Genomic DNA, 23,478 nt, shown 5'->3' with positions numbered 1-23,478 from the left:
TACACCTTGGCACGTTTAATAAAGGACATGTTTTTTTTTGCTTTGTCTGTTTTTGTTTAGTTTTGGGGTTTTTTTTGCCGACATTAGCCACACAGCTATATAACAGTTCCAACAGATAGGATCCTATACATGCTGGTCGTAGTTAACGCTGGTCGTAGTTTACGTTGTCGTACTTCTCATAAGTGTTCTACATGACTTGTATTCAATTTTTGGGTAGCAAAGTCTTGTCAGTCTCAATTACATGATCTTACATGTAAGGAAAAATAATGAATTTATTTCCAAATTGAGATGAAATAGAAAATGAATTACTCACCCAAATTTACGCTTACTTTTTAAATTTTGAAGGTACATGTATTTTGTTCATTTTTTTTTCATCAATTTTTCTTATTTTCACATATTTTGAAATTGTTACGTATCAGATATCATGAAAAAGAAAACAAACAAAATATATAGACTGACTATTCAAGAGAGAAGAAACTTAGACCTCTCATTAAAAACATTCAGAGAAAATAGTTCGCTGAATTGAGTTATCTTTCTTTGAATAAGTTTGTAGATTTCCAAGGTGGGACAACTCTATCGTTCCTGCAATTGTACAAATGCATTGAAATTGTATTAAAATATTTTTGTATATACATGTAGTGACACTATTTTGAGTGTAAAATGATCTGTAAAATATGTATTTTAATATTATCAAGAAAATTCTTAGAAATTAAAAAAAAAAAAACCCCCAAACACAGAACACCGACACAGGTCGGTAAGATTTACCGGTCTTATAGTGCATAAAATTACAGTAAATATACAAAATGGAAATGGGTATCATACGGTGGTTTTTTTTTCAATGTAGGTTTCATAAATCAATTTGATTCATTTTGTCCCACCACCTGTGCACAGGTAATTGCCGTGTACTTCGATGACTCCTTGTAGATCGCTATCTCCTCTCTCGGATCTAGATCTTTTCTTTTTTATTTCACTTGATGCACCCCATGAGTTAATACAGTCGATCACTGCTCCCCACAGCTGGGCCGACACTTGAGGCCTGGGTACATGGAGGGTGTGAGAATGGCGGTCAATGTAGGTTTTCATGCACACTGGTGGTCATTTTAATATGGATATACAGCTTTCAACAATGTTATCCCAGATGTTAATAGGACAGATACATGTAATATATTAAGTGATGTGCCTACACGTAATCCCTTCAAAGCTGTTCCATGTAACACCCTGTGTTTCTGTTTAATTTCAAGCATTGGATGAATTAAACACAAAACCAATGTCAACAAAGAGTGAGAGAAAAATATATAGGGAAATATTTTTGGGTAATTTAAAATTTTTTTTTTAAATCGAAGACCTGATTTATATGAAAAATTATGTTAATATTAAAATACATGATTGATATGGCAGAAAACTCTCAATATATTAATCATGTGCACCAAATATAACTTAAAATAAATGTATGATCACACACATACAAATTTTGTTTACAAATATATAAAATACATGTTTTTTTCTGTTTATAAACAGTAAACTGCTTTTTTGGGTAATTCATGCAGGTCTGAAAATGGCAAGCATTGAAGCAAGTACTGAACTCGCTGACAAGGTTTGTGTATAATTTTTTTGTAACTCATCTTTAATGTAAACAAGTACCGGTATGTCAGGAGAAACATATATTGAATTTGATAGGACAATCTGAAAGTCTGACGATAGTCCATGTATACAGGATGTGTCCTCTATGTACATGTAGCTAAAGTTTCAATCGATCACGAAATACTCCGCACATATCGTCAAACTCATAAAATATTTAGACGGTGTAAACAATTTTTTTTTATCACTGTACACATAGTTTAACTATCAACTGATTTCTGCTTTATAATGCTATTGAAAACATTTCAAAAAGTTCAAAATATGCGAAGAGAGATTACAATGTACTCGGTTTTGTCAAAAGCCTGATGAACACAATCGGGTGTGTGAGATGAAAAATATGATAAAAAAAACTCTCTGGATACGGAAGCGTATTAGTGCCACATTTACACTTCACATTTTTTATTTTCTACCCTTTAAAGTGTAAAATTTACACTTTAATTTGTAAATTCACACTTAAATCTGTAAAATTCACACTTTAATCAGTAAATTTCACACTTTAATCTGTATAATTCACACTTAAATCTGTAAATTTTACACTTTAATCTGTAAAATTCACACTTTAATCTGTAAAATTAACACTTTAAAGTGTAAAATTCACACTTTAAAGTGTAAAATTCACACTTTAATCTGTAAATTTTACACTTTAATCTGTAAATTTTACACTTTAATCTGTAAATTCACACTTTAAAGTGTAAAATTCACACTTTAATCTGTAAAATTAACACTTTAATCTGTAAATTTTACACTTTAATCTGTAAATTTTTCACTTTAATCTGTAAATTTCACACTTTAATCTATAAATTCACACTTTAATCTGTAAATTTTAAACATTAATCTGTAAAATTCACACTTAAAAGTGTAAAATTCACACTTTATCTGTAAATTTCACACTTTAAAGTGTAAAACTCACACTTTAAAGTGTAAAATTCACACTTTAATCTGTAAATTTTACACTTTAATCTGTAAAATTCACACTTTAAAGTGTAAAATTTCACACTTTAAAGTGTATAATTCACGCTTTTATCTTTAAAATTCACACTTTTATCTGTAAATTTTACACTTTTATCTGTAAATTTTACACTTTAATCTGTAAAATTTACAATTTAAAGTGTAAAATTCACACTTTAATCTGTAAATTTTACACTTTAATCTGTAAACTCAGACTTTAATCTGTAAATTTTACATATGTATCTGTAAAAATCACACATTAATCTGTAAAATACTTTGTCAACACCACATGGCTGTTTTAATTTAATGTCCGACATTTCTTTGATCTTGCTTTAATAATAAACATTGCAATCGAGAAATGAGTTCTCATTAACAGTATTTAATTTTTCAAAAACTGAAACAGTTCTAATTATATTCTCTTAGACAAAATGTATCAGTGTCACGGGCTTTTTATAATGCAAGCCGTTTCCCTCGTCTCTTTCAATCAGATAAAAATTTTCACAAAAACTGAAAAAAGTGATAATTGAATGGACTAAAAACTAGTGATCACCTCTAATTTATCTGACGGCCAGCCGGCCACCACATAATTATATGGTGGCGGCAACATCAAATGTAGAATTATCTGTAACAATGAATCGGGGTTTTGACTTTTTGTTCACTTTTATGCAAATACACAGTCTTCAAGCCTGCTAAAATTAAACAAGACTTTTACTAGTTTTAAGCATCAATTTTATTTATTTGTATACAGTACAATTTTATTTAATCAAGTTTCTGTAGTACGTACACAACTCAAAGTACTGAACGTACTTAATTATGCTTAATCGAGGTTAAGACAGAATGATACATAATGCATATTCTTTGAATGATCAGTAATTCAACACTGTTTGTTATTAGTCCCCTACCGGTTTTCACCGGAGGGGACTATAGCTTTCCTCTGCGTCCGTCAGTCCGTCTGTCCGTCCGTCCGTCTGTCCGTCTGTCTGTCCCACTTCAGTTTTCCACACTTTTTTTCTTTATGCGTTTGAGGAATAATATGAAATTTGCTGAACAGCTTCAAAATGACAAACTACAGATCAAGTTTACACTTTTGTAGCGTCTGGTTGACATATTTTCGAGAAAATTAATTTTTTATATTCCAATTTTTTAATGTTCGGGTTCGATATTCTGCATACCAGTGAATTGTTTTCACAATTTCCACAAACCGGTAGGGGACGTGTATTGCTTATGCAATACTCTCAGAATGCTTGTTTTTATTGTGAAATCATCATATAAAAGCCGAGGCATAAAACCACTTATATCTATTTGAAAAATCCATGTTTTTTTAAATATCACTGTGTAATGATGTCACTGTATTTAAGACAAAGTTTGATATATTTACTAATTAAAATATTTCAGTCCATAATGCTTCGATCAAACCATCGGAAATGATAGATACTCTCCAATGTATGTGTATATATGTTCCAATTTTACAGGATAGTGTGTAAATTTAACACTTTTAAGTGTAAAATTTACAGATTAAAGTGTAAAATTTACAGATTAAAGTGTGAATTTTACACTTTAAAGTGTGAATTTTACACTTTAAAGTGTAAAATTTACAGATAAAAGTGTATAATCTACAGATTAAAGTGTAAAATTTACAGATAAATGTGTGAATTTTACAGATTAAAGTGTAAAATTTACAGATTAAAGTATGAATTTTACAGATTTAAGTGTGAATTTTACACTTTAAAGTGTGAATTTTACAGATTAAAGTGTGAATTTTACAGATTAAAGTGTGAATTTTACACTTTTAAGTGTAAATTTTACAGATAAATGTATGAATTTTACAGATTAAAGTGTAAAATTTACAGATGAAAGTGTAAATTTTACACTTTAAAGTGTAAAGTATAAAATTTACAGATGAAAGTGTAAATTTTACACTTTAAAGTGTAAATTTTACACTTTACAGTGTTAATTTTACAGAATAAAGTGTGAATTTTACAGATTAAAGTGTAAAATTTACACTTTAAAGTGTAGAAAATAAAAAAATGTGAAGTGTATATATGGCACTAATACGCTTCCGTAGTGGATGTACATTTTAAGATCGATGAACACATTTTTACGCAAGTATCTCTCAGTTTAGTTTCTGATAATTGAGATGAAAATTCTAGCCTTCTAAGAACGACACTGTTTTCTATGCATTATGTCGAAGTATTCTGACTGCTGGAAGCATTCGTGTACAATGTCATCCTTCATGTTTGGGTATCATTCCGCGCAGGAATTGCGCTGCACCGGCAACCCGAATGCATTCAACTCGGAACACATAAAATACATAAAACCTGATCCTAACCAAACAAATTAATTCCCGTCCGCTCCCTTCCAATCTCGTGACCAGATACATGTATAGAGGGAGTATCAATATTGGGATCAAGTCGGCCTTTTTTGCCTCCTAATTGCATTAGATCAGTCATTAATGTCGGCGGACGAGATTCTGATGAATGTAGACATGTGGCCTATAGGTTTTTTTATATTTTCATTGAACCCTGTTACCCAACATCTGCCGGATTGCAGGTCGAACCCAATAACTGTTTTTCTTTGTTACTGAGCGAGCAGACAAGATAATGTACACTGAGAGTATTGCGATAATTACTTGTATTCACATCAAGATGGTGTTTTTTTTCAGGGTTTTTGTATCTAAAGAATCCTTGAATGGGTAAATTATACCCACTTATAAAACGCGATGTATAAAGTGGGGTTAATTTAGGGTGATTTGTGTTATATTGGTGAATTCAATTATTTCTATTTTCCATGTTCAAACCGAATGTCACGCTTGTTTTCTTTTCTATCATATTTTTGTAAATATCAAATTTCAAAAGGAATTATGACGGCATATATCTACAACATAACTTCTAATTTCTATTTTGAAAATGCTTAAAATGAAGAAAAAACCAGATGATATAATCTATATTTTTTGGACTAACGTTCACTTTCGTCAATTATGTAATTTCAACAATATTTGTACCTACATGTATACCTACAATTAGCTTACTAGCAATTTTGATGATAAATACAGAACAATATTCTCATTAAAATGATTTCACAGTTCCATGACTTTCAATATCGTGGAATCTATATGCTTTCTATTTATTTTCTACAACTTGCTTGAGAAGTATAAATAGGTTTAGGATTGTAATTATGAGAGCGGATTATCGCCCCAACAGCTATGTTATAATCAGATTAACGGGTTAGTGACAAATACAATCGACTTTGTAATAAGATTATGAGAAGTCCTTTCACGACAGAGAGTCGGCTATGGTCAGTCAGAGTCGGTGCCCCCAATCTCCAGTATCTAAATATTATTCATGACGGAATACTATTGGTAGTGGACGGGATTTCTCAAGTACTCGTGTATTTAGTGTTACTGAAAGTTACAGACGTGTTATGTAAAAGAGAAAATGTGACACGTAAAGGTTCACCATATTCCGGTCCATAGTTCACTCCTTGGTTCTGAAATCAATAGAACACATCATCACCCTAATAAAGTATTTACGACACTAGCTGTAATTTTTTTTCATTTCTCTTTTCAAGAAAAAAAAAGGTGTTCAAACTTTATAAAGTTCACATCGCATTTTTTTTTTTTTAATCGTAAATATATTTTACATTTAATCGTTTAAAGAAATGAAAGAAATATCCATAACCAATGACAGAATGGTATTGTATATCACACGAAACAAAAACCAGGATTTTGACATATAAATGATTAATGCTTGTATCCCTCAGAATAGTTCTCAACATCTCGGTCAATCTTCTGTCTGGGTCTACTATAGTACTAGTATTTCATTGCAAAACTGCAAAACCTTTTCAGTAAATAATGGAGTCAGGCATGAATGGCGGAAAATGTTGGCGTTTCAATTATAAATAAACCCATAATTTTGTAACAACCAAATATTGATATTGTAAAACAAAACAAGTTTAATTATAAATATGCATTCAATGTAAGTTTACAATCGTAAAACCTCACCAGTATACTATGACTATGAGGGAGGGGTAGTTTTTACACTCGACGAGTTTTTAAGAGCTACATGTACATGTACTTCGCAAATAAACAAATAAAATCAATTGTACATGTATGCACGACGTATAAACATACATTCGACGTCTATTTTATTCTATTTAACAAAACGAAAGAAAAATATTTTGCATGTGAGCGATGATATTAATTTCCATCTCTTGACATGTATTCTATAATCCATCCATTGTTTGCTCGACTTAAGACGACGAACAGAGTCAGACAATACTAATCCCTTCTAAATTGAACTGTCCTTTCTGGCAGACTTCATGCAAGCCACACAACACGGTGGCAATATTCGCAGATAGAATGCGCAGCAATTTGTTCAGGAAAGCTTTATAGTGATGATCTGTCAAATTCAATAGCTCCTTCATGTAAATAGCATGACTGCAAATATTTGACATCCTCGATATATGTAGTTGTTTACGGGAATTAGCCGAACCCGAAACTAACAAGAGAAAGGATAATCCCATTGTTCTTGAGTAACGACACGATGATTAATGAGTAGGGGGGTATTATCTCGTAACGGATTAACGTTAATGGGGGGTCTATTACATGTACACGACAGGTGAATCTAATGAAGCACGTGCGAATGTTTTGGATGTACGTGCGCTTTCGTCAAAACATCTAATTTGTACCTGCTTCTTTGCGTGAAACTTGTTCTTAAGATTTGTATTATAAAAATAAATAAATAAAGACGCTTTGCTTACTTGTATGTTTTAGAATCGACATCATTTTTTAAGAATCGAATTTACGAAATGTATAGAGTTTCTATTGTACGAAAGTCTTTGGCAATATATACGATAGTGCGATTAATTAATGATTTTTTTCTGTAAAAAAACCCCCCAAAACCCCGAAACCTTGTTCATGACTGCGCACATGCAATGTATATATTTATATAGGACATACCGGGGCACGACTTCATAATACGCTTATCAATGCATGTATAAAGCTATAACATTTCCATCGATTTTGAAATGTCCCTAAAGAAAATGTTATCCTTCAAATCAATAGCACTAAGCCTGCTTCACACTCCGTGTCTTTCAACTTTTTCAAAAATTCTCTGAATTGTAATCGATGGGATTTCGCTTTTTATAGATAACCAGGAGAAACAAAAATACCAAATCGTATACTTATCACGTTATTTGATAATCAATACCAATTAAAATATACAATTACATCCTTTTGAATGTGTCGAATCCCCATTACAATTTCTGATAAAAATCAAGAGAAAGATGATTAATTCTCGAATAAAGACTTCTGGTCGATGACCATACAATACTTTCGGACATTTACAAAGGTATTATTTACAAACATAAATCGCTGCTAATGTGGAACGTCCCGTCTACCAAATAAAGCACCCCATTTCACCGTCGTATCTCGGTACATTTCCTTTCAATTTTAAAAATCTATTATACCGACCGCTGCTCATGCCATAACGTCAATCTAAAAGTCACGCTCATTGGTTGGCATGAATAAACAGTGGGCGGAGCTACGCGCCAAACACGGTCTATTCTATCCGAAATAATTTAATGCGTTTATATATGTTTTTTAGAGGGAGTTGAACATCATTCGTGTGGTACAGTGTAAATATTTGCACGAAGAACTTGCAGTGTATTTGTGTTTTTTGTCTAAAAATCGAATCTGACACAAATACGATTATTAAAGGGCTAGTGTTAAAACAGTGTTCGTTAAGAGGAACTGATCACCGCGCAGAATTCATAGGTTGTCCGTTGTAGAGAGAGGAGGTGGGGACACACCAATATTTGTGTACATGATTAATAAGAACAATAGCGACTTGCGCTTGTGTTTATTCAGAAGGCACTAAGCTGTCAGAATTACTGTGCAGTTTATTGCTTTACAAATGTAATCAAATGGAATAGTAATGTACTCGTTCAACACCTTTGAAGATCTGCGAATGAAAGTCATCGCAAGTCAAGTGTAAGCAGACGACAGTTTAGGGAAAACCCTCGGTTATCCGTGCAGGTATCGTGCCATTTTCCTCATTGAATTTTTTTTTATTTGTCAAATACGTTCACAATAATTTTTTATTTCCTTTTATCAATTATGCTTTGAATTTTTGTGTTGTTGAATTATAATAATACCCTTTTTAAAATGTAAATTGTGTGTAAAGCTGTAAAGAAAGATGTCTGTTTTGCAGCATTGTGTACATGGGACTGGAGCCAGGCGTTGACAAAAAGTCTGCATGGATATGAAGTCTAATTATGTTCATCTTCAGCATCGTTCTGCTTCTGTTGTCCCTGAGTATATTTGTGGACTCTAGAGAAGTGAGCTACACCATTGATGAAGAAAACATTGTAGACTATTTCCTAGGAAAAGTGGCCGAGGATGCTAAGTTATTGGAGCTCCTACCCACGGGCGATAGTTCTGACGTACAGTACAATATTCTTTACTCCGGGAACAAGGACGCAAGTTGGTTCAGCATCAACGACAAAACGAGTGCATTGTTCGCCAGTAAATCAATTGATAGAGATGTGATCTGCAAATATTTAACCACTTGTGTTCTTGAATTTGACGTTATCGCCCAATCTTCTGGCAGTGGCTCTTTTTACCATAAAGTGTCCGTATCAGTCACAGTCAATGACAGGAATGACAACGCACCCCGGTTTCCAAATCCGGTGGTACGGCAAATCGTCTCCGAGGCGTCCGTTCCGGGGGCAGCTACGCCGCTTATGGGGGCCGAGGATCTGGACGCCGGAAGTAACGACATTCAGGCCTATCGATTATTGCCGGAAAAAGTTCCTTTCAACTTAACGGCGGAATATTATGCTAATGGGAGATCTCAGTTGCAATTAATAGTCACAGGAAAATTAGACCGAGAAACCAAAAATAATTACAACCTTCTTATTCTTGCCGTGGATGGCGGGCAGCCTGCTAAGACGGGTACACTGTCATTAAGCATCGAGATAGGTGATATTAATGATAATTCTCCTATATTTGAAAAGACCATGTACAATATTTCTATCGCTGAGGATGTGGCACCCTTAACGAGAGTGCTGACACTCAGCGCAACGGACGAGGACTCGGGTGAGAATGGCCGGGTAATCTACAGATTAAGCGACCATCAGGCCGATAGCATTCACAGAACCTTCAAAGTAGAAGCAACAACAGGTGAATTAAAAGTAATCAAAAGTTTAATAGAAGAACGAAGAGCAAACTATGAAATTATTGTGGAAGCGAGTGACAATGCGTCAAACCCTTTAATATCGCAGGTGCCCGTTTTCGTCACCATATTAGATACACAAAATACGGCCCCTCAAGTCATTTTGAATATCTTCCCAAGTGGAGGAAACAGTCTTGAAGTGTTTGAGAACGCAGCAATAGGAACCGTCTTAGCTTTAATATCTGTCAAAGACCCTGATTCAGGTCCTAACGGCCAAGTGGAATGTGCAATAAACGATAACAATTTTTCATTGAAAAAATATGATGACAGTGCTGAATATAATGTAATATTAAACAAATCTCTAGACAGAGAGAAGAAATCTGTTCATATAGTGACTATTACATGTAGTGATGCTGGTACCCCTCCCCTAAGTGTGACTACAGAATTTACTGTTCAAGTTTCCGATTCAAATGACAATCCGCCATTATTTTCACAGAATATATACGAAACGTCGGTCACAGAAAATAACCCTACCCCCATTAATATAGGCCAAGTTCAAGCTCAAGATGCAGATAATACCAAAAATATTACATACAGTATTGAATTCGATGATAGCAATATTTATTCTCAGTGGTTTGATATTGATAGTGAAAGTGGTGCAATATTTCTGAGTCACTCATTGGACAGAGAAACCTCGCCAGAAATTGAACTTCAAATCAGAGCCATCGACAATGGCTCGCCATTATTAACAGGAAGTGCAATATTTAAAATTAGTGTAGCCGATATCAACGACAACAAGCCAGTTTTCCAGTCCAAGACTTTTGAATACTGGGTCCCAGAAAACATTTCAGTTAACACGATGATAGCCTCATTAGGCGTTTTGGACGCTGACGCGGGTCTGAATGGCAAATTTTCTATTTCTGCTTCATCGAATGACGGGTATAATGCTCTGCCTTTCATGTTTCTGGAGAACGGATCTATTTTCACTTCTGAAGAATTAGACAGAGAAAAAATTGATAGATATCATATACATCTCACGGCTTTTGATCATGGAATCCCATCCCTTAAATCTACCGTTAATCTTACGATTCACCTCCTAGATATCAACGATAACCCGCCGGTAATCCAATTCCCCTCCTCTGATACTCCGTATTTGGAGATTCCATTCACTTCAACAGAAGACACGGTGATTATGAATATACAAGCGACTGACGAAGACGAGGGGGAGAATTCTCGAGTTAATTATATTCTGGAGGGGGACAATGTCACTGCTGACATGTTTTCACTGCATAACGAGACTGGTCAGCTTTCATTGAGTCGCGATCTAGGAATCAGCGATGTTGGTGTCCTGAGTTTCTTCATTATTGCAAGGGACAATGGTGAGCCCCCATTGGAAGCCAGAAGGGCGTTCAGCATTAAAATTTCTACACAATTAACTTCATCCCATCGTCAGGCGGAGGAGGAGTCAGTAAGATATTACGCAATCGCCATAGCCATCGGCTGTGTGACCGTCGTCTTGTCTGCCATCATCATCTTTGCCATCTGTTACGTCAGACGGCGGGACCGCCATAAAGCCGACACCTCAAACGGAAGTGTTACGTCTAACTCAACGCTGGAGACGGACCTCAGCCACAGTGAGATCCGGATGAACGGCGGGTACCACAAGACCTACACCCAACCCAGTGTCGCAAAAGCAGCATGGCGGCCTCAGCGTGAGAAACAGGTCTCGTTCAAAGAGACGACAGAAGTTAGGGAAAAGGTGAGAAAACAGACAAAACAGCTGTTTAAGATTTGTAGAGGTGATGATGAAGAAAGGAAGTTCTTCGAAAAAGGCAAATAATTAGCAATTAAGTTTAAAACATTTAAACATTTCCATTTCTTGGTAAACATTCACCCGTACCTATTTGATGCAATCTGTTTCATAATTTTCTTAAAAATTCAATAATCTATGGAAAAGGTGGGCTAAACCAAGCAAAAAGTGTACGTCAACACCTGGACAATTATATATAGAGATGAGTCGTCGTATATTTAAAATAAATTTTGATATCTTCTCAGTCCAAGACCTGGAACAAAAGATAGAAAATCTCATACACGTAGTTTGATTTGAGAAGAAAATTATATTGAATAGCTGGGCCTCGTCCTCTAGTTGTTTGCGATCATTCAACTCCTTTATTTGATTTAATAATCATTCCCATATGAGCAACTTACATTGTAAATGATCAGTTAAAGGTGAAAAACCGGGGAAAATAGTGTCAAACGGTGTGAGAAAATACTAGTTTGTAAGGACAAGCTTGTGAGATACATGTACATGTATGTCCTGTTAACTTGTGCCTTTTTAGGTAATGTCAGTTGAATGTATATATCAAATTTACATGACGCCTTTTGAAAATGCTGAAAATAGCGATATTTAGCATCAACATAAATACATAGGTAAATCAAGGCCATAATATATCATACATTAGTATATTCTCGTCAATTAAAAAAATGGCATTGCCATTCAAGGAGTGAAAAGTTAATTTAAAGGCATTGACTACCTCTGGGGTTTTCTCAAGACTTTCCTGCTACAAATAAAGTCAGGGCAAATAGCATTAAATAAAAGAACACTTTTAGGAATTGGATAATGATGTTTTGAAAAATCTTGTTAAAGAGTCTTTGTGTTTAAAGCTATTTATGACGTGAAATTACCCGGTAAGCGGATAACTTGAATTAATTCGTACCTTAGAAAATGCTAATGATTTTTACCTTCACGGGAACACATAGAAAACCATATTATGTGTATCTGGACAATACTTGATATGCCAGACTTTAAGAACATGGCCGCCACTGTAACAACTTGACCGCCACTCAAGACGGTTTCTCGCTGCGCTGTTGCGCTTTGACACTCGCCCTTAAAACTCTAGCGCCATTTAAAGCTGAAAAGTATTTCAGTCGTTTGTTCCAAACTTCATAATAAATGTATTATGATTTAATGGGACGTTTTTATTAGAAATACCCAGCGATATTAATATTCAAGACGCTTTATACAACTTTGTACTTTAAACCAAAAAAATAAACTCCTAAAAGAAGTTATAAAACTCTTTATATTAAGAACAAGATCAAAAAGATGTTTATATACATTTAATTTGGTTTAACATCTAAATAGAAAATAACATTTTTAACATCACTCATCGATTAAACTGGTTCGTACTTGGAATAAGCCTATCGTGAATATTTCTTCTACAAGACCGGTCGTCCATTGTATAAATCTTTGTCACGCAATAGAATTACAGTAACTGTTCTAATAAAAATTTCTATTGACTGTGGAAATCCCCATAGGCTGACTTCTTACTATTAAAACGGATTGAAGAATCCAAGCTTAACACCAGATAATCTGAAAATATGCAAACACAAATACATGAAATAGGACAAAACAGGATTTAATATCGTAAAATAATCGATAGAATCGTGATGATCGAGATTGATACAGAGAATTTACTTAATATTGTAAATGTTGAGATTCCTGAGAAAATGAAAATTCAAAATTTACAATATGACAACTTTCAGTAGCTTTTGCCTACAGGTCTAGTGCATGTTAAGTGTCGATTAGTGTCAGCCAACAGACAAAGCTTAGTTGGTATACAGGGAAGCATATCGTGCATGTTTGAGATAAAACATGCTTACGATCACGAGTTCAAACGTGTCAACATTATTTTACACAGAAGTCTTGGTTTCCCTGACCACTTTCAGGTGGTTTGTTTTTTATTTGTACCATACTGATTGATATCAGTTTTATTTATGTAGCCCAAATACCCTTTTTTTACAATCGCTTTTCTCTCTCTTTTTAAATGACCTAAAAAGTTCAATTTCAATTTCGTGCAAAGGCAAATTTGATAAAATATGCAGTGTAGTTTGGCAGGTGCCCCTGTCGCGTTATCTCATCTACGGGTGCCTGCGCATTAAAAGCGTGTAAAGATCATTCGTGCGGATTTCACGGCGATTTGGCTGCCCATAAAGTGTCGTACGAAATATCCTTCAAAAAACATCAACTCTGAAATAGAATATTGCAATTAATAAGTCATTAGGAAGCTGGTAAGAGCTAATGGCAGACACGTGCCCGTACATCGATAGATCCGTGTTCTACAACGGTTTTCTATAAAGCAAAACTACGGGGCATCTTGCGTTGAGTCGTAAAAACTTAACAAGAAGTAGGGTCGGTCGCGAGCCTCATGTCTTGTCCGTACTAACAAGACTTGGTTTTATCTCGCCTTGTGGATGATAAACCATTCCCTGAACAAATATTCCGCTAATTAGCTTCATATAGAGAGATTGTGTAAAATACACAGAGAACACGAATTGCCGATTTGCCAAAATGTATTGGCGACCGCGATTTTGGATCAAGAAAATCTGTTCATACTAGCACCTCCATTATTTTGCTACAATAACCTGCCACCTGGTGATATAATGGAATAATTAGCAAAATAAATCAGAACAAATATCTGTCATTACAGAGATCCATGCGGCCTTTGATTTCTTCTTTCTCATGCATGTTTACAATCCAGTTTTCCCTTTAAAGTAATTCTTTGCCATCAATCGGTGACTTTAAACCTAAACCAACCATTAAAGAATTTCTACTCGTTATATCAATAGTGAGAAATCGTATATATCCGTTGATTTTATAAATAATCAAAATCGAACCTTTGGAAATTTTGAGATAATGTGTTTCCAAAATGACGAGGATATTTGAACTACTCTTTGCAAATTTGATCGCCAACAGTCACCGCTATTTTCTTCGTCTGTTTCCTGCCTGAAAATAAATATGTGTGTATAGATAAACTGGTTCCAGTACACAATTTACATAGGTACTTCTGTGAGATTCTAAAATTATGTTACTCAATACAATAATTGCTATGAGTGGCTGGAATGTCTTTTTGATAACGTTCTTTAGCTTCATAAATCATTCCCATGGTTGAATTCAATTCCCATGCTTGAATTCTATGAGTCTAGTAGGTTTTGAGAAGTCTCTTTACATATCTGAATGATAAATGTCCTAAAACACGCAACTAGTCATGGCCCAACTTTTCTCTATGCAGAGACATTAATTTTTTATGACAAACTCACAAACTCTCATACACTTAATAGCTAAATTAAACATAAATATCATGCGAAATGTACTTAGCCTGATAAAATCCATTTTTTTTTTTATTAATAGAGCAATTTTAAACATATATTTTTTAAATTTATCATTGTAGATGAACAGAAGTCCTCGAGAACCGGAAATTGTATCTGATGACGTCGTTATTTGGGAGTATGGAAGTGAGGCTGGGGATTCCTATTATCCTTACAGTGACCCTTATGGCTCGTTACAGAAACCGAGACAGATTCCAAACCTTTACAGCAAGAATCAGATAGAATGGGCCTCGGACCAAGAGGGTGTGCAGTGGACTCCGAGCTCGGATGTGGTGAGAACACATTCTGAAACCGTTTAACAATAAAAGGAGATTTCGTTGTTGATCTTACACCGATGGAAATACTAATCAAACATTGATTTTGAATTGTAAAAATATTTTTATAGGTCATTGTCAATATCAGTTAGCAACAGAATAAAGAACATTAAAAACGCAAACATTTGTACAAATAGCAGGTACTTTATTGACAATGATTTCAATGGATCTGGGTTAACAATTGAAATTTTTGGTTAATCGAGTGCCTGAGGTTTGAAATATGTTGTGATATGAAAGTTTCGCAAATTAGCCGAAGCTTTGAAGTAATAAGACATGCAAAACATTACTAATCCCCCGGTATTTGCATTAAAAGGCACCTTAATCCTAACGAGATAGGGTCAAAACAACAATAATTCTTCATAAAACCGGCATCAGAAGAAATTGGATTCTTTTATCGAACTATCTTAAAGACCGTTTAGCGCTTTTGTTTGACGAAGAGCTATTCTTTATGATTTTTAAACCATTTTCACTTCTCCAAATAGATGTCCATTAATCGACCGCGCTTTATCGAAATCTAATCCCAATTTGTCCACCCCGTAATGACGGAGAACACTTGGCGTTATCCGCCAGTCGATTGGGTCCATATTTACTAAGTAAATGTAGTCTGACAAATCAGAAGTGTGAAACGAGACAGGAGGACCCGCTAAAATCTGCCAACAGCAAGTGAAATCATAAACTACCCAGCAGCTGTTTGCACAAATAAAGCCAAATGGTCTTATAAGCGATTTATCCCAAAATGTATGATTAAAAAAATAGAAGTAAAAAATTCGAACAAATCTTTCACTCTTTTGCTGTAAAAAAATCTTAGTACCGGTATATAAAATTTTAAATTGGAATAAACCCTTATATTTTCATACAGAGCTCTACTTAAAAAGATTAAAATAGTTTAAAAACAATTAACCAAGACCAATTAAGTCCTCTTAAACCTTTCTGATAGATCATGCTTAAACTATTAAGAGGTAAATTTTATTAGAAAACAGATTTTGTAAAATGGAAGTACAGCATTCATGTTCATCAGAATCCAGTATTGTACAGAATCACAATATTGTAGTTTTTGCTCAAGTAGAGCATCCTTATACATGTACACCTCTTAATAAAACCCTACATTTATTTCTTTCACTGAAGTAGAAAATAACAATTTTGCTGTAAAACATTCTGACATGGTAATTTCAGCTCACTTTGCTTTAAATCAAAGACCTCACAAGAAACATAATCTAAAAGGGACCAGACCTCTTTTTAAAAAATATATACAATTTGCAAATATTGAATTTTATACTGTCGTTGTTGAGAAAAGAGGCAATTAAAAATTATGCAATATTCTTTTTTCTTTTTTTAGATGATTTGAGCGGAGAGATGGGTCAGCATTCACCATTCAACCCAAGATGTACTCCGTTATCTCATTTTGAAAATTTTTTGTGTGTTATTAATACAATTCAGCATTGTGACCAGAATGAAACAATGGACTGCATTTTATATCCAGTGACTTAATTTTTAAACTAGTGAACATTTTCCTATCGTGGAAAGATATTGCAAGAGATGTCGTGCTCAATTCACCAGGAAAATGTCTGACAATGATAAGATTTTCCTGTTTATTTGGATATTGAGTAAAACATGGAAACATATCGAGGAAGCGCTGCACTAAGGACCAGTTGCTGGAAGGAAAGGATCCAATTCCACATAGAAATAACGCGTATTAATCATTGATCTCCGCCAGCGGCGAGCAGCATGCAATCAAGGTGAGTTTTTCTACCCGACCTCATCTTCTCAAAAAGCATCGTAATCAATACTATAGGTGTCTAATATGCATCTGTGTAGAAGCTTTGTTAATTACACCTGTCTACAGATGTTGAGGATAAATTACAAGTAAAAAATATACATTTTGTCCTGCACTTGCGTGAAAATGTACTGTATGGAGTGGATGATATTGTTTATATTTTCTCTTCAGGCCAGTCAAGAGTTTTTTTTCAGTGAGATCGATTTATGACTTTATATAAAAAAAACAACGTATTCAGAACAAAGAGATTAGGGAGGAACTCAAACCCAGATAAAAAACTTATCCTTCAATGGCATTATTGACTTAAAAAGTCGTAATATTGATGTATCCTCGAGTGTTATTATAATGCACACAATGTCCTGTTCATAATCAACCGATGGTGCTTTAAGGCCGAATTCAAGAAGATAAAGCACCTATATAGATCTTTTAGAGGACGACACTGATGAACATCTTTCTTCTCCTTCTATTCAAAACAGCCATTTTGTATAAAATTGCGTCACCACATCCTAATTCGATTCTTGAAAATCTATAAGAACGAATTCAAGCATTCATTTAGTAATAGTGTTGATCTTTTGTGTTTTACAGGTGTTCGTCTGTCGCCTACCTCAAGACCGACGTTTTCTATTGGTCAACGCCGGCCCTGAAGTCGGATGTGGAGTCAAAGAACACGTGACCTGATGACAGTACAGCACGTGGCTTTATAAAGAACGCGTGGATATGGAATTAACGAGTCGTGCTTATATTAATTCTATGAACAAGAACAATTATACAGATGTACGAATTTGCCAATGTCTTTCATTTCATTGAGAAAAGAAAATAAATCTGACTTTTCCTGTTTACATGTATATTGATTTGGTGGTTTGTACAAAACTAAAGGAATCAATAAAATCGTTTTATTATTGATTTGTTTTTGGAAATTAATCTGTCTAGAGAGGCTTAGTTTTATATTTGGTTGACTCATCGTCATCATTCGGATGTGTTAAAGTTAGTATGACGATGATATCATAATCAAAGTTTTAAAAATTAGAAATAAAAGTTGATCATCATTGCATTGTTTGCATTATGTTTTACTTTAATAATGGGAGATAGTGTTTTCATTATTTTGAATGACTGAGGTTCTTCTTAATTTTTATTAAACTACTATTTCCTCGGTTCCATTCAGAAGTAACAAGAGTGAGCTTAGTTTGTTATGTAAAAATATTTTTTTTCATTCATAAAATTAAAGGACATTGAGCAATTAATATGCTAAATATGACGTAAACGAGACAGAAATTTAAAAGAATTCGTTCTTATTTCTAGTAAAACTTAAAAAAAACCCATCAACTCACAATCATGAATTTAAACAGCTAAACATGAAAAATTGTACCTTCTGACATCCAAACTCTTATCAATATTAATTATGATTATGAATGTTTTTCATAAATGTATTCATTTCACTAAACTAATAATATCAACAGTACAGATTACAAATTTTGTCGATGGTAAAATGAAAGCAGTTATCTTATCCAACTCGTAACATATTTCGCTCGCTTACATATATTATTATGCCCTCCATATACTAGTAATAAAACTCAAGCGTTCAGGAATTAAGAAATTAAAAAGTGAATGTGTAATAATGTTGAATTTTATGATTTTTAAAAAGTCAAAAGATCCCTCCTTTCTGGCCTGGGTATAAGAATTTTGGAGAATCCTCCATCTATTAGAATTCCTTTATTTCTTTTTTTTTTTTAATACATTTATACCCAGGGAGAGAATATTTTTGAAAATACATTGTACATATATTGTGGCTGTCATTCTAGCCAAATCAACATATATACTAGTATCTACATGTGTAACATTTGATAAATACCCGACTGGTGTTTGAACTGTTCATAATCAAAGCACAATATAATATTGTCATGTTGATTTTTAAAAAATTTACTGCTCGGTAATAAGCACAAAAACAACATTTCATTTATAAGACTGTAAGAATAGCAATTTATAAGTCTTAATTAATCAAATGGCCATACAATTATGGACTGATTACGATCGAATGATCTTGAATTTTTAATTTTTTTTTTTTTTTTTTTTTTTTTTTTTAATATAAATAATCATTTATATACAGGATTTAAACTTTAAGTGAACAAAGATAACATTCTGGACTATACGGTGTAATTCTGACTTTACGGGCACTAGTAAATACAAAAATTATAACACGACAGGACCTTGTTTTAAGACAATGGTATAGGCACATATACGTTTAGTTAATGTAAGCAACATTTGCCGTTTTGTCCTATCATCAAGCCAATTCAGCGCACTAAAATTTAATCCAAGGTTTTAGAGAGAGAGCGGAACTTCCATACCAATCTAAATAATTGTGAAATCATATCACGCAATTACAGCCATCACGATGTATGGCCCTAGTGAGGACCCGCTATCGTTTTTTCATTAACGTAACCAAAACCATAAAATGTGACCCCTGGGTGCTTTGCACGGAAACATTAAGCCGCCGAATTATCTTCATCACAGGATAATAGGTAAAACTTGATTTTAACGTTGTCTTTTTCTTTTCAATTTACTCTCCCTGGAGTGACTTTTCACCTGTCGTGTGCCGGGTCTCCACGACAACGCATGAACGATACCCGGTTTTGGCGGGAAATTGCGATAGTTAGCTTTTATCCATTTGCAGTAAAAATTGACGCAGCTGTCATCGATATCAGAGTAATTACCGATCATACGGGAGCCTTTAATGCGTTTTCATCGAATAAAAATCAAAGGCGAACCCCACAATCAGCCCATCGTCGCCCAATGGGGTTCTATTAGAAACCCCAATTTCATGATCAAAACATATTTTTTTCCTCGTGGATTGACGTTTATAAAAAGCCGTAAACAATATAGCACTGCTGTGTAATTAAATTAATATTCAATACAGTAACAAGCTTGTCCACGGGTTAATATGATTTATAAGGCAGTGGAATCAATTGCGATGAGCTGCATCAAAGAATGCCAACGGTGCATCGCATGAAGGATTATCATACACATTTGGAAAATTAGCCATTAAAATATTGCGAATCTCACGATATGGGCCTCCAAGAAGAAAGAAATGGAACCGACCTTTAGCTATTTGATTAGTAAATTACATAAAAATAATGTGTGTGGGGTGGACAGAGGAGCCAGAGTGATCCCTGTAGCCTCGTTTTGGTGACTGACATTTTCTGTGACACGTTCCCCATTCTCTCTGACTTAGGGACATAATGACGCATTACACTGGATAGCCTTTTTGTTGTTAATTCACCGAAATAACTGCATCAAAAGGGTCGAAAATAAATCGATTTCATCCGTGCTTTTACATTACAGTTGCAAAGCCCCCAACACTTCAACAATATGCATATGTTCTTCATCAAGTTTAAAAAAAATTACATATCTCCATAAATCAACTCTGCATCAAATGTGAATAATGACAAATGTGTAACCGAAGGCAAAAGTTGAAAGAATATTCAGTTTTTCATAGTTGTTCACGTATAAAATTCAAACGAAAACAAAACAATTCAAACAAAAACTATGCACTGCATGTCATCATTGTCTAAACCCGGATAATGCTATTTTAATGAAACCATTACACTTTAGGCCAGAGAGGAGGGATTTTTTTCGTCGGATAATCCAGTGGAAGACAAAGAACGGACTGGGCGACACCTCCATTTGTTTTACCAGCCGTAATGGCAGTCTTTGTGAATGTGCCCGCTTCCTTGAAAGTTATACTAAGAGGTGCTTTTATAAGAATGGTTCTAATTGGTGAAAGCGAGTAAAGTGTAGTTTTCATATTCATATCAAATATAAATGAACATGAATTTGGATCATTTTATTTTTTGTTTTGCTTTGTTTTGCTTTGATGGTTTTTTTTTTTTTGTTTTTTTTTTTGCTCTCAAATCAATTACCATTTTTACTCATAAAACATTTGCAACCCCTCAAGAGCGTTGTGTCAACAGAAAATCTAGATGAACAATCAATTAATCTTTACTCTCTATAAATAATAAAGATTTATTTACATATTCCAAAGTACAGAATTTAGGCAGATGTGTGCGAAGTTTTATATCTTGGGTACCCATCTCTGCAATCTCACGAAACGAAATGAATTCGTTTTACGATCCCGACACGAACCGTAGATCAGATGGTCGTCTGCATGCCCATGATAAGGGAGAAAAGCTTGGTGACTCCCGTCTACAGATAACTGCGAATTTGCATGCATTAAAAAGATCCACGTGACACACAACTGAAAGAGACTGTGAAATTAATTTGATACTGGACATTTCTATTTCCATATTCAGTCGTTATTAACCGCGAATAATGTCCGTGAAATGGCAAAAGATCCGCCGTCTTTTGCCAATGAATGTGGAAATTGAATCGGTGATTGTGGAGTTAAGCCATAAAGATATAATAATGCGATGATAACAAAATTTATCGGCGGAATGACCAGCGGGTTGAAAAGAAATACCCCTCATCCGGGTTTTTGTCAAATGTCGCAGACGATTTACGGGATGAAATAATCGTTAGAAATAGAATCTCAAAGGAACAAAGCATGCAGAACATTTATAACGGCAAATGGATGATCATTCAATTAATCATTCAGGCAGTTACATGTACATGTATAAAAAAAATCGCAATTTACCTAAACAATAGTATATAAACATGCATAAAACATGCATATAACGCACCAACAATAAATAAACGTTACGTTGTCATTATTTTTACTATTAAAACTAAAAAAATTCAATATATAAACAATGAAACGTGAATATCAGGAATGATGCATTCAGCTATGTAGGTACTATACCTGCATCAAGTTTGCTCAATATCTGTTAAAACTTATGCATGTTTGGTAGCTCAATATAGTTTCAATCTCACTTAGCAGTTACTCAAGCACGATGTAGTGGTTTTGTATGAGCTGTGTGGAGAAGCTGATTTACTTTAAAGATAATTCGTTGCATGTACATGTAAATGCATTCGCTGATAAAATACTGGGAAGTGCCGTAAGATCTTTTGTTTTCTCTATACAGTAGGTAGAAAAAATCAAAATAGGGAATTAATACATTGTGTACTTTGAATAAATCAGTAAAAGATATTCCAGCTTTTATTTCATGAGCATTATAATAACACTATAAAACGCACGCATGGCCAGTTCGGGGTTGATGGTCAGGACAAAACCCATAACTTTTTAATAGGTGCTGGGGTTTAAAATTTGATATAGTTTTATTTTGTATTTCATGCAAGTCAGTGTTGATTATGAGTTTGCAATGCATCATTATATTGGTAAAAAAAATTAACCCCCGAAGGGCACTGCTTATCCATGCTTTTTCTCTTTTTTTTTAACCGAAAAACCTGGAATGAAAAGTGCGATAACTCTCACGGGGTAAAGAGGACACTGATAAAACGAGACGTTTAGCTCCCTTTATAAAACTTTAACATATTTATACGCAATTGGTGTGTAAACTGCGTAAAAATGATTATTCATTGCGATACAGATTTAACTTCCCAGGAACTAAATGACCAATGTCAGCCATAAATGTACATGTTATTTTTTTTTAAGAAAACAAATGTCATTTTCAAGATACCTGCCTTAATAGAACCATTTTAACAAGACCTTGGACTTTCAGTAGGGCGTAGCTATCTATTAATTCCTTGCGTCAAAACAAATTAAAAATGACGCGGTTTCAAGCGAAATATGCATCAATTGCGTAGTCTTAGCTCAAAAGCCAGACAAATCTTGTTGATTTCAAAGAGCCATGACTGAGTGGCTAGCAATGAAATACATGTAGACAGGCCTACGTCACATTGCTGTTTGACACAACTACCCAAAGTCCAAGCTTTTGTTAAAATGGTTCTATTTTCAAATACATGCTATAGTGAACGTGCAAAATAATATATATGTAATATTAATCAATTGCAATCTAATTAAAACTATATGTCTCGGATTCGGAACATCTAATTTTAATTAAATTAGAAATAACTGGTAAAAAAAATAATTTGCATAGGCTGTTTTAGAAAAATATGGAGGTTTAATCTAATTGTAAGCGAATTCTTTGTACAAATAATAACAAGTTTTTATTTTTTGTTTTGTTTTTTGTTACCACAATGTTGTTGGGTCTCTCTCTCTCTCTCTCTCTCTCTCTCTCTCTCTCTCTCTCTCTCTCTCTATTTACCGATATGAACCACAGAACTCTTTTTTGTGACACAAAACTACCTATCGCTGTACAATAACGGTGTCACCTTGAGCTTTTATAGCATTGAGCTGCACACGTCACGATATTGACCTCTCGGAATAATGTACCTCCTCAAGGACGTAAATTTGATGCTTTCTGATTAAGTTTATTCATGAAAACGTACACCACGGAGATATATAAGATCTAATTTACATACAGCAAGCAAACGTATGTAAAAAGGTTCACAAATCGAAAATTACGTAATATTTACAATATTTACAAAAGATGGC

General features: G+C 34.2%; 1 protein-coding gene across 1 annotated transcript; it reads left to right on the top strand.

Annotated features, from left to right (window-relative positions):
* Positions 1-8,138: 8,138 nt before the first annotated feature.
* Positions 8,139-17,915, top strand: LOC105328032 (protocadherin beta-8). The gene is made up of 5 exons (XM_011428754.4): positions 8,139-8,620; positions 8,796-11,517; positions 14,987-15,196; positions 16,575-16,974; positions 17,598-17,915. The coding sequence occupies exons 2-4, from the start codon at positions 8,860-8,862 to the stop codon at positions 16,581-16,583; spliced, it is 2,877 nt and encodes a 958-aa protein (XP_011427056.3). The 5' UTR covers positions 8,139-8,620; positions 8,796-8,859; the 3' UTR covers positions 16,584-16,974; positions 17,598-17,915.
* The last annotated feature ends 5,563 nt before the right edge of the window (positions 17,916-23,478 follow it).

This window comes from Magallana gigas, chromosome 2 (genome assembly GCF_963853765.1).
Source record: "Magallana gigas chromosome 2, xbMagGiga1.1, whole genome shotgun sequence".
In the NCBI taxonomy this organism is placed as follows: Eukaryota; Metazoa; Mollusca; class Bivalvia; order Ostreida; family Ostreidae; genus Magallana; species Magallana gigas.
Note: the sequence above shows the minus strand (reverse complement) of the source record. Positions and strands in the feature narration are given on the sequence as shown.

What these genes read in the sequence shown, in the direction of transcription:
- LOC105328032 (XM_011428754.4), top strand. Translation starts at nt 8,860, where the DNA reads ATGTTCATCTTCAGCATCGTTCTGCTTCTGTTGTCCCTGAGTATATTT. An exon ending in CGACAGAAGTTAGGGAAAAG is followed by an intron (nt 11,518 to 14,986) that starts GTGAGAAAACAG and finishes TTATCATTGTAG; the next exon opens with ATGAACAGAAGTCCTCGAGA.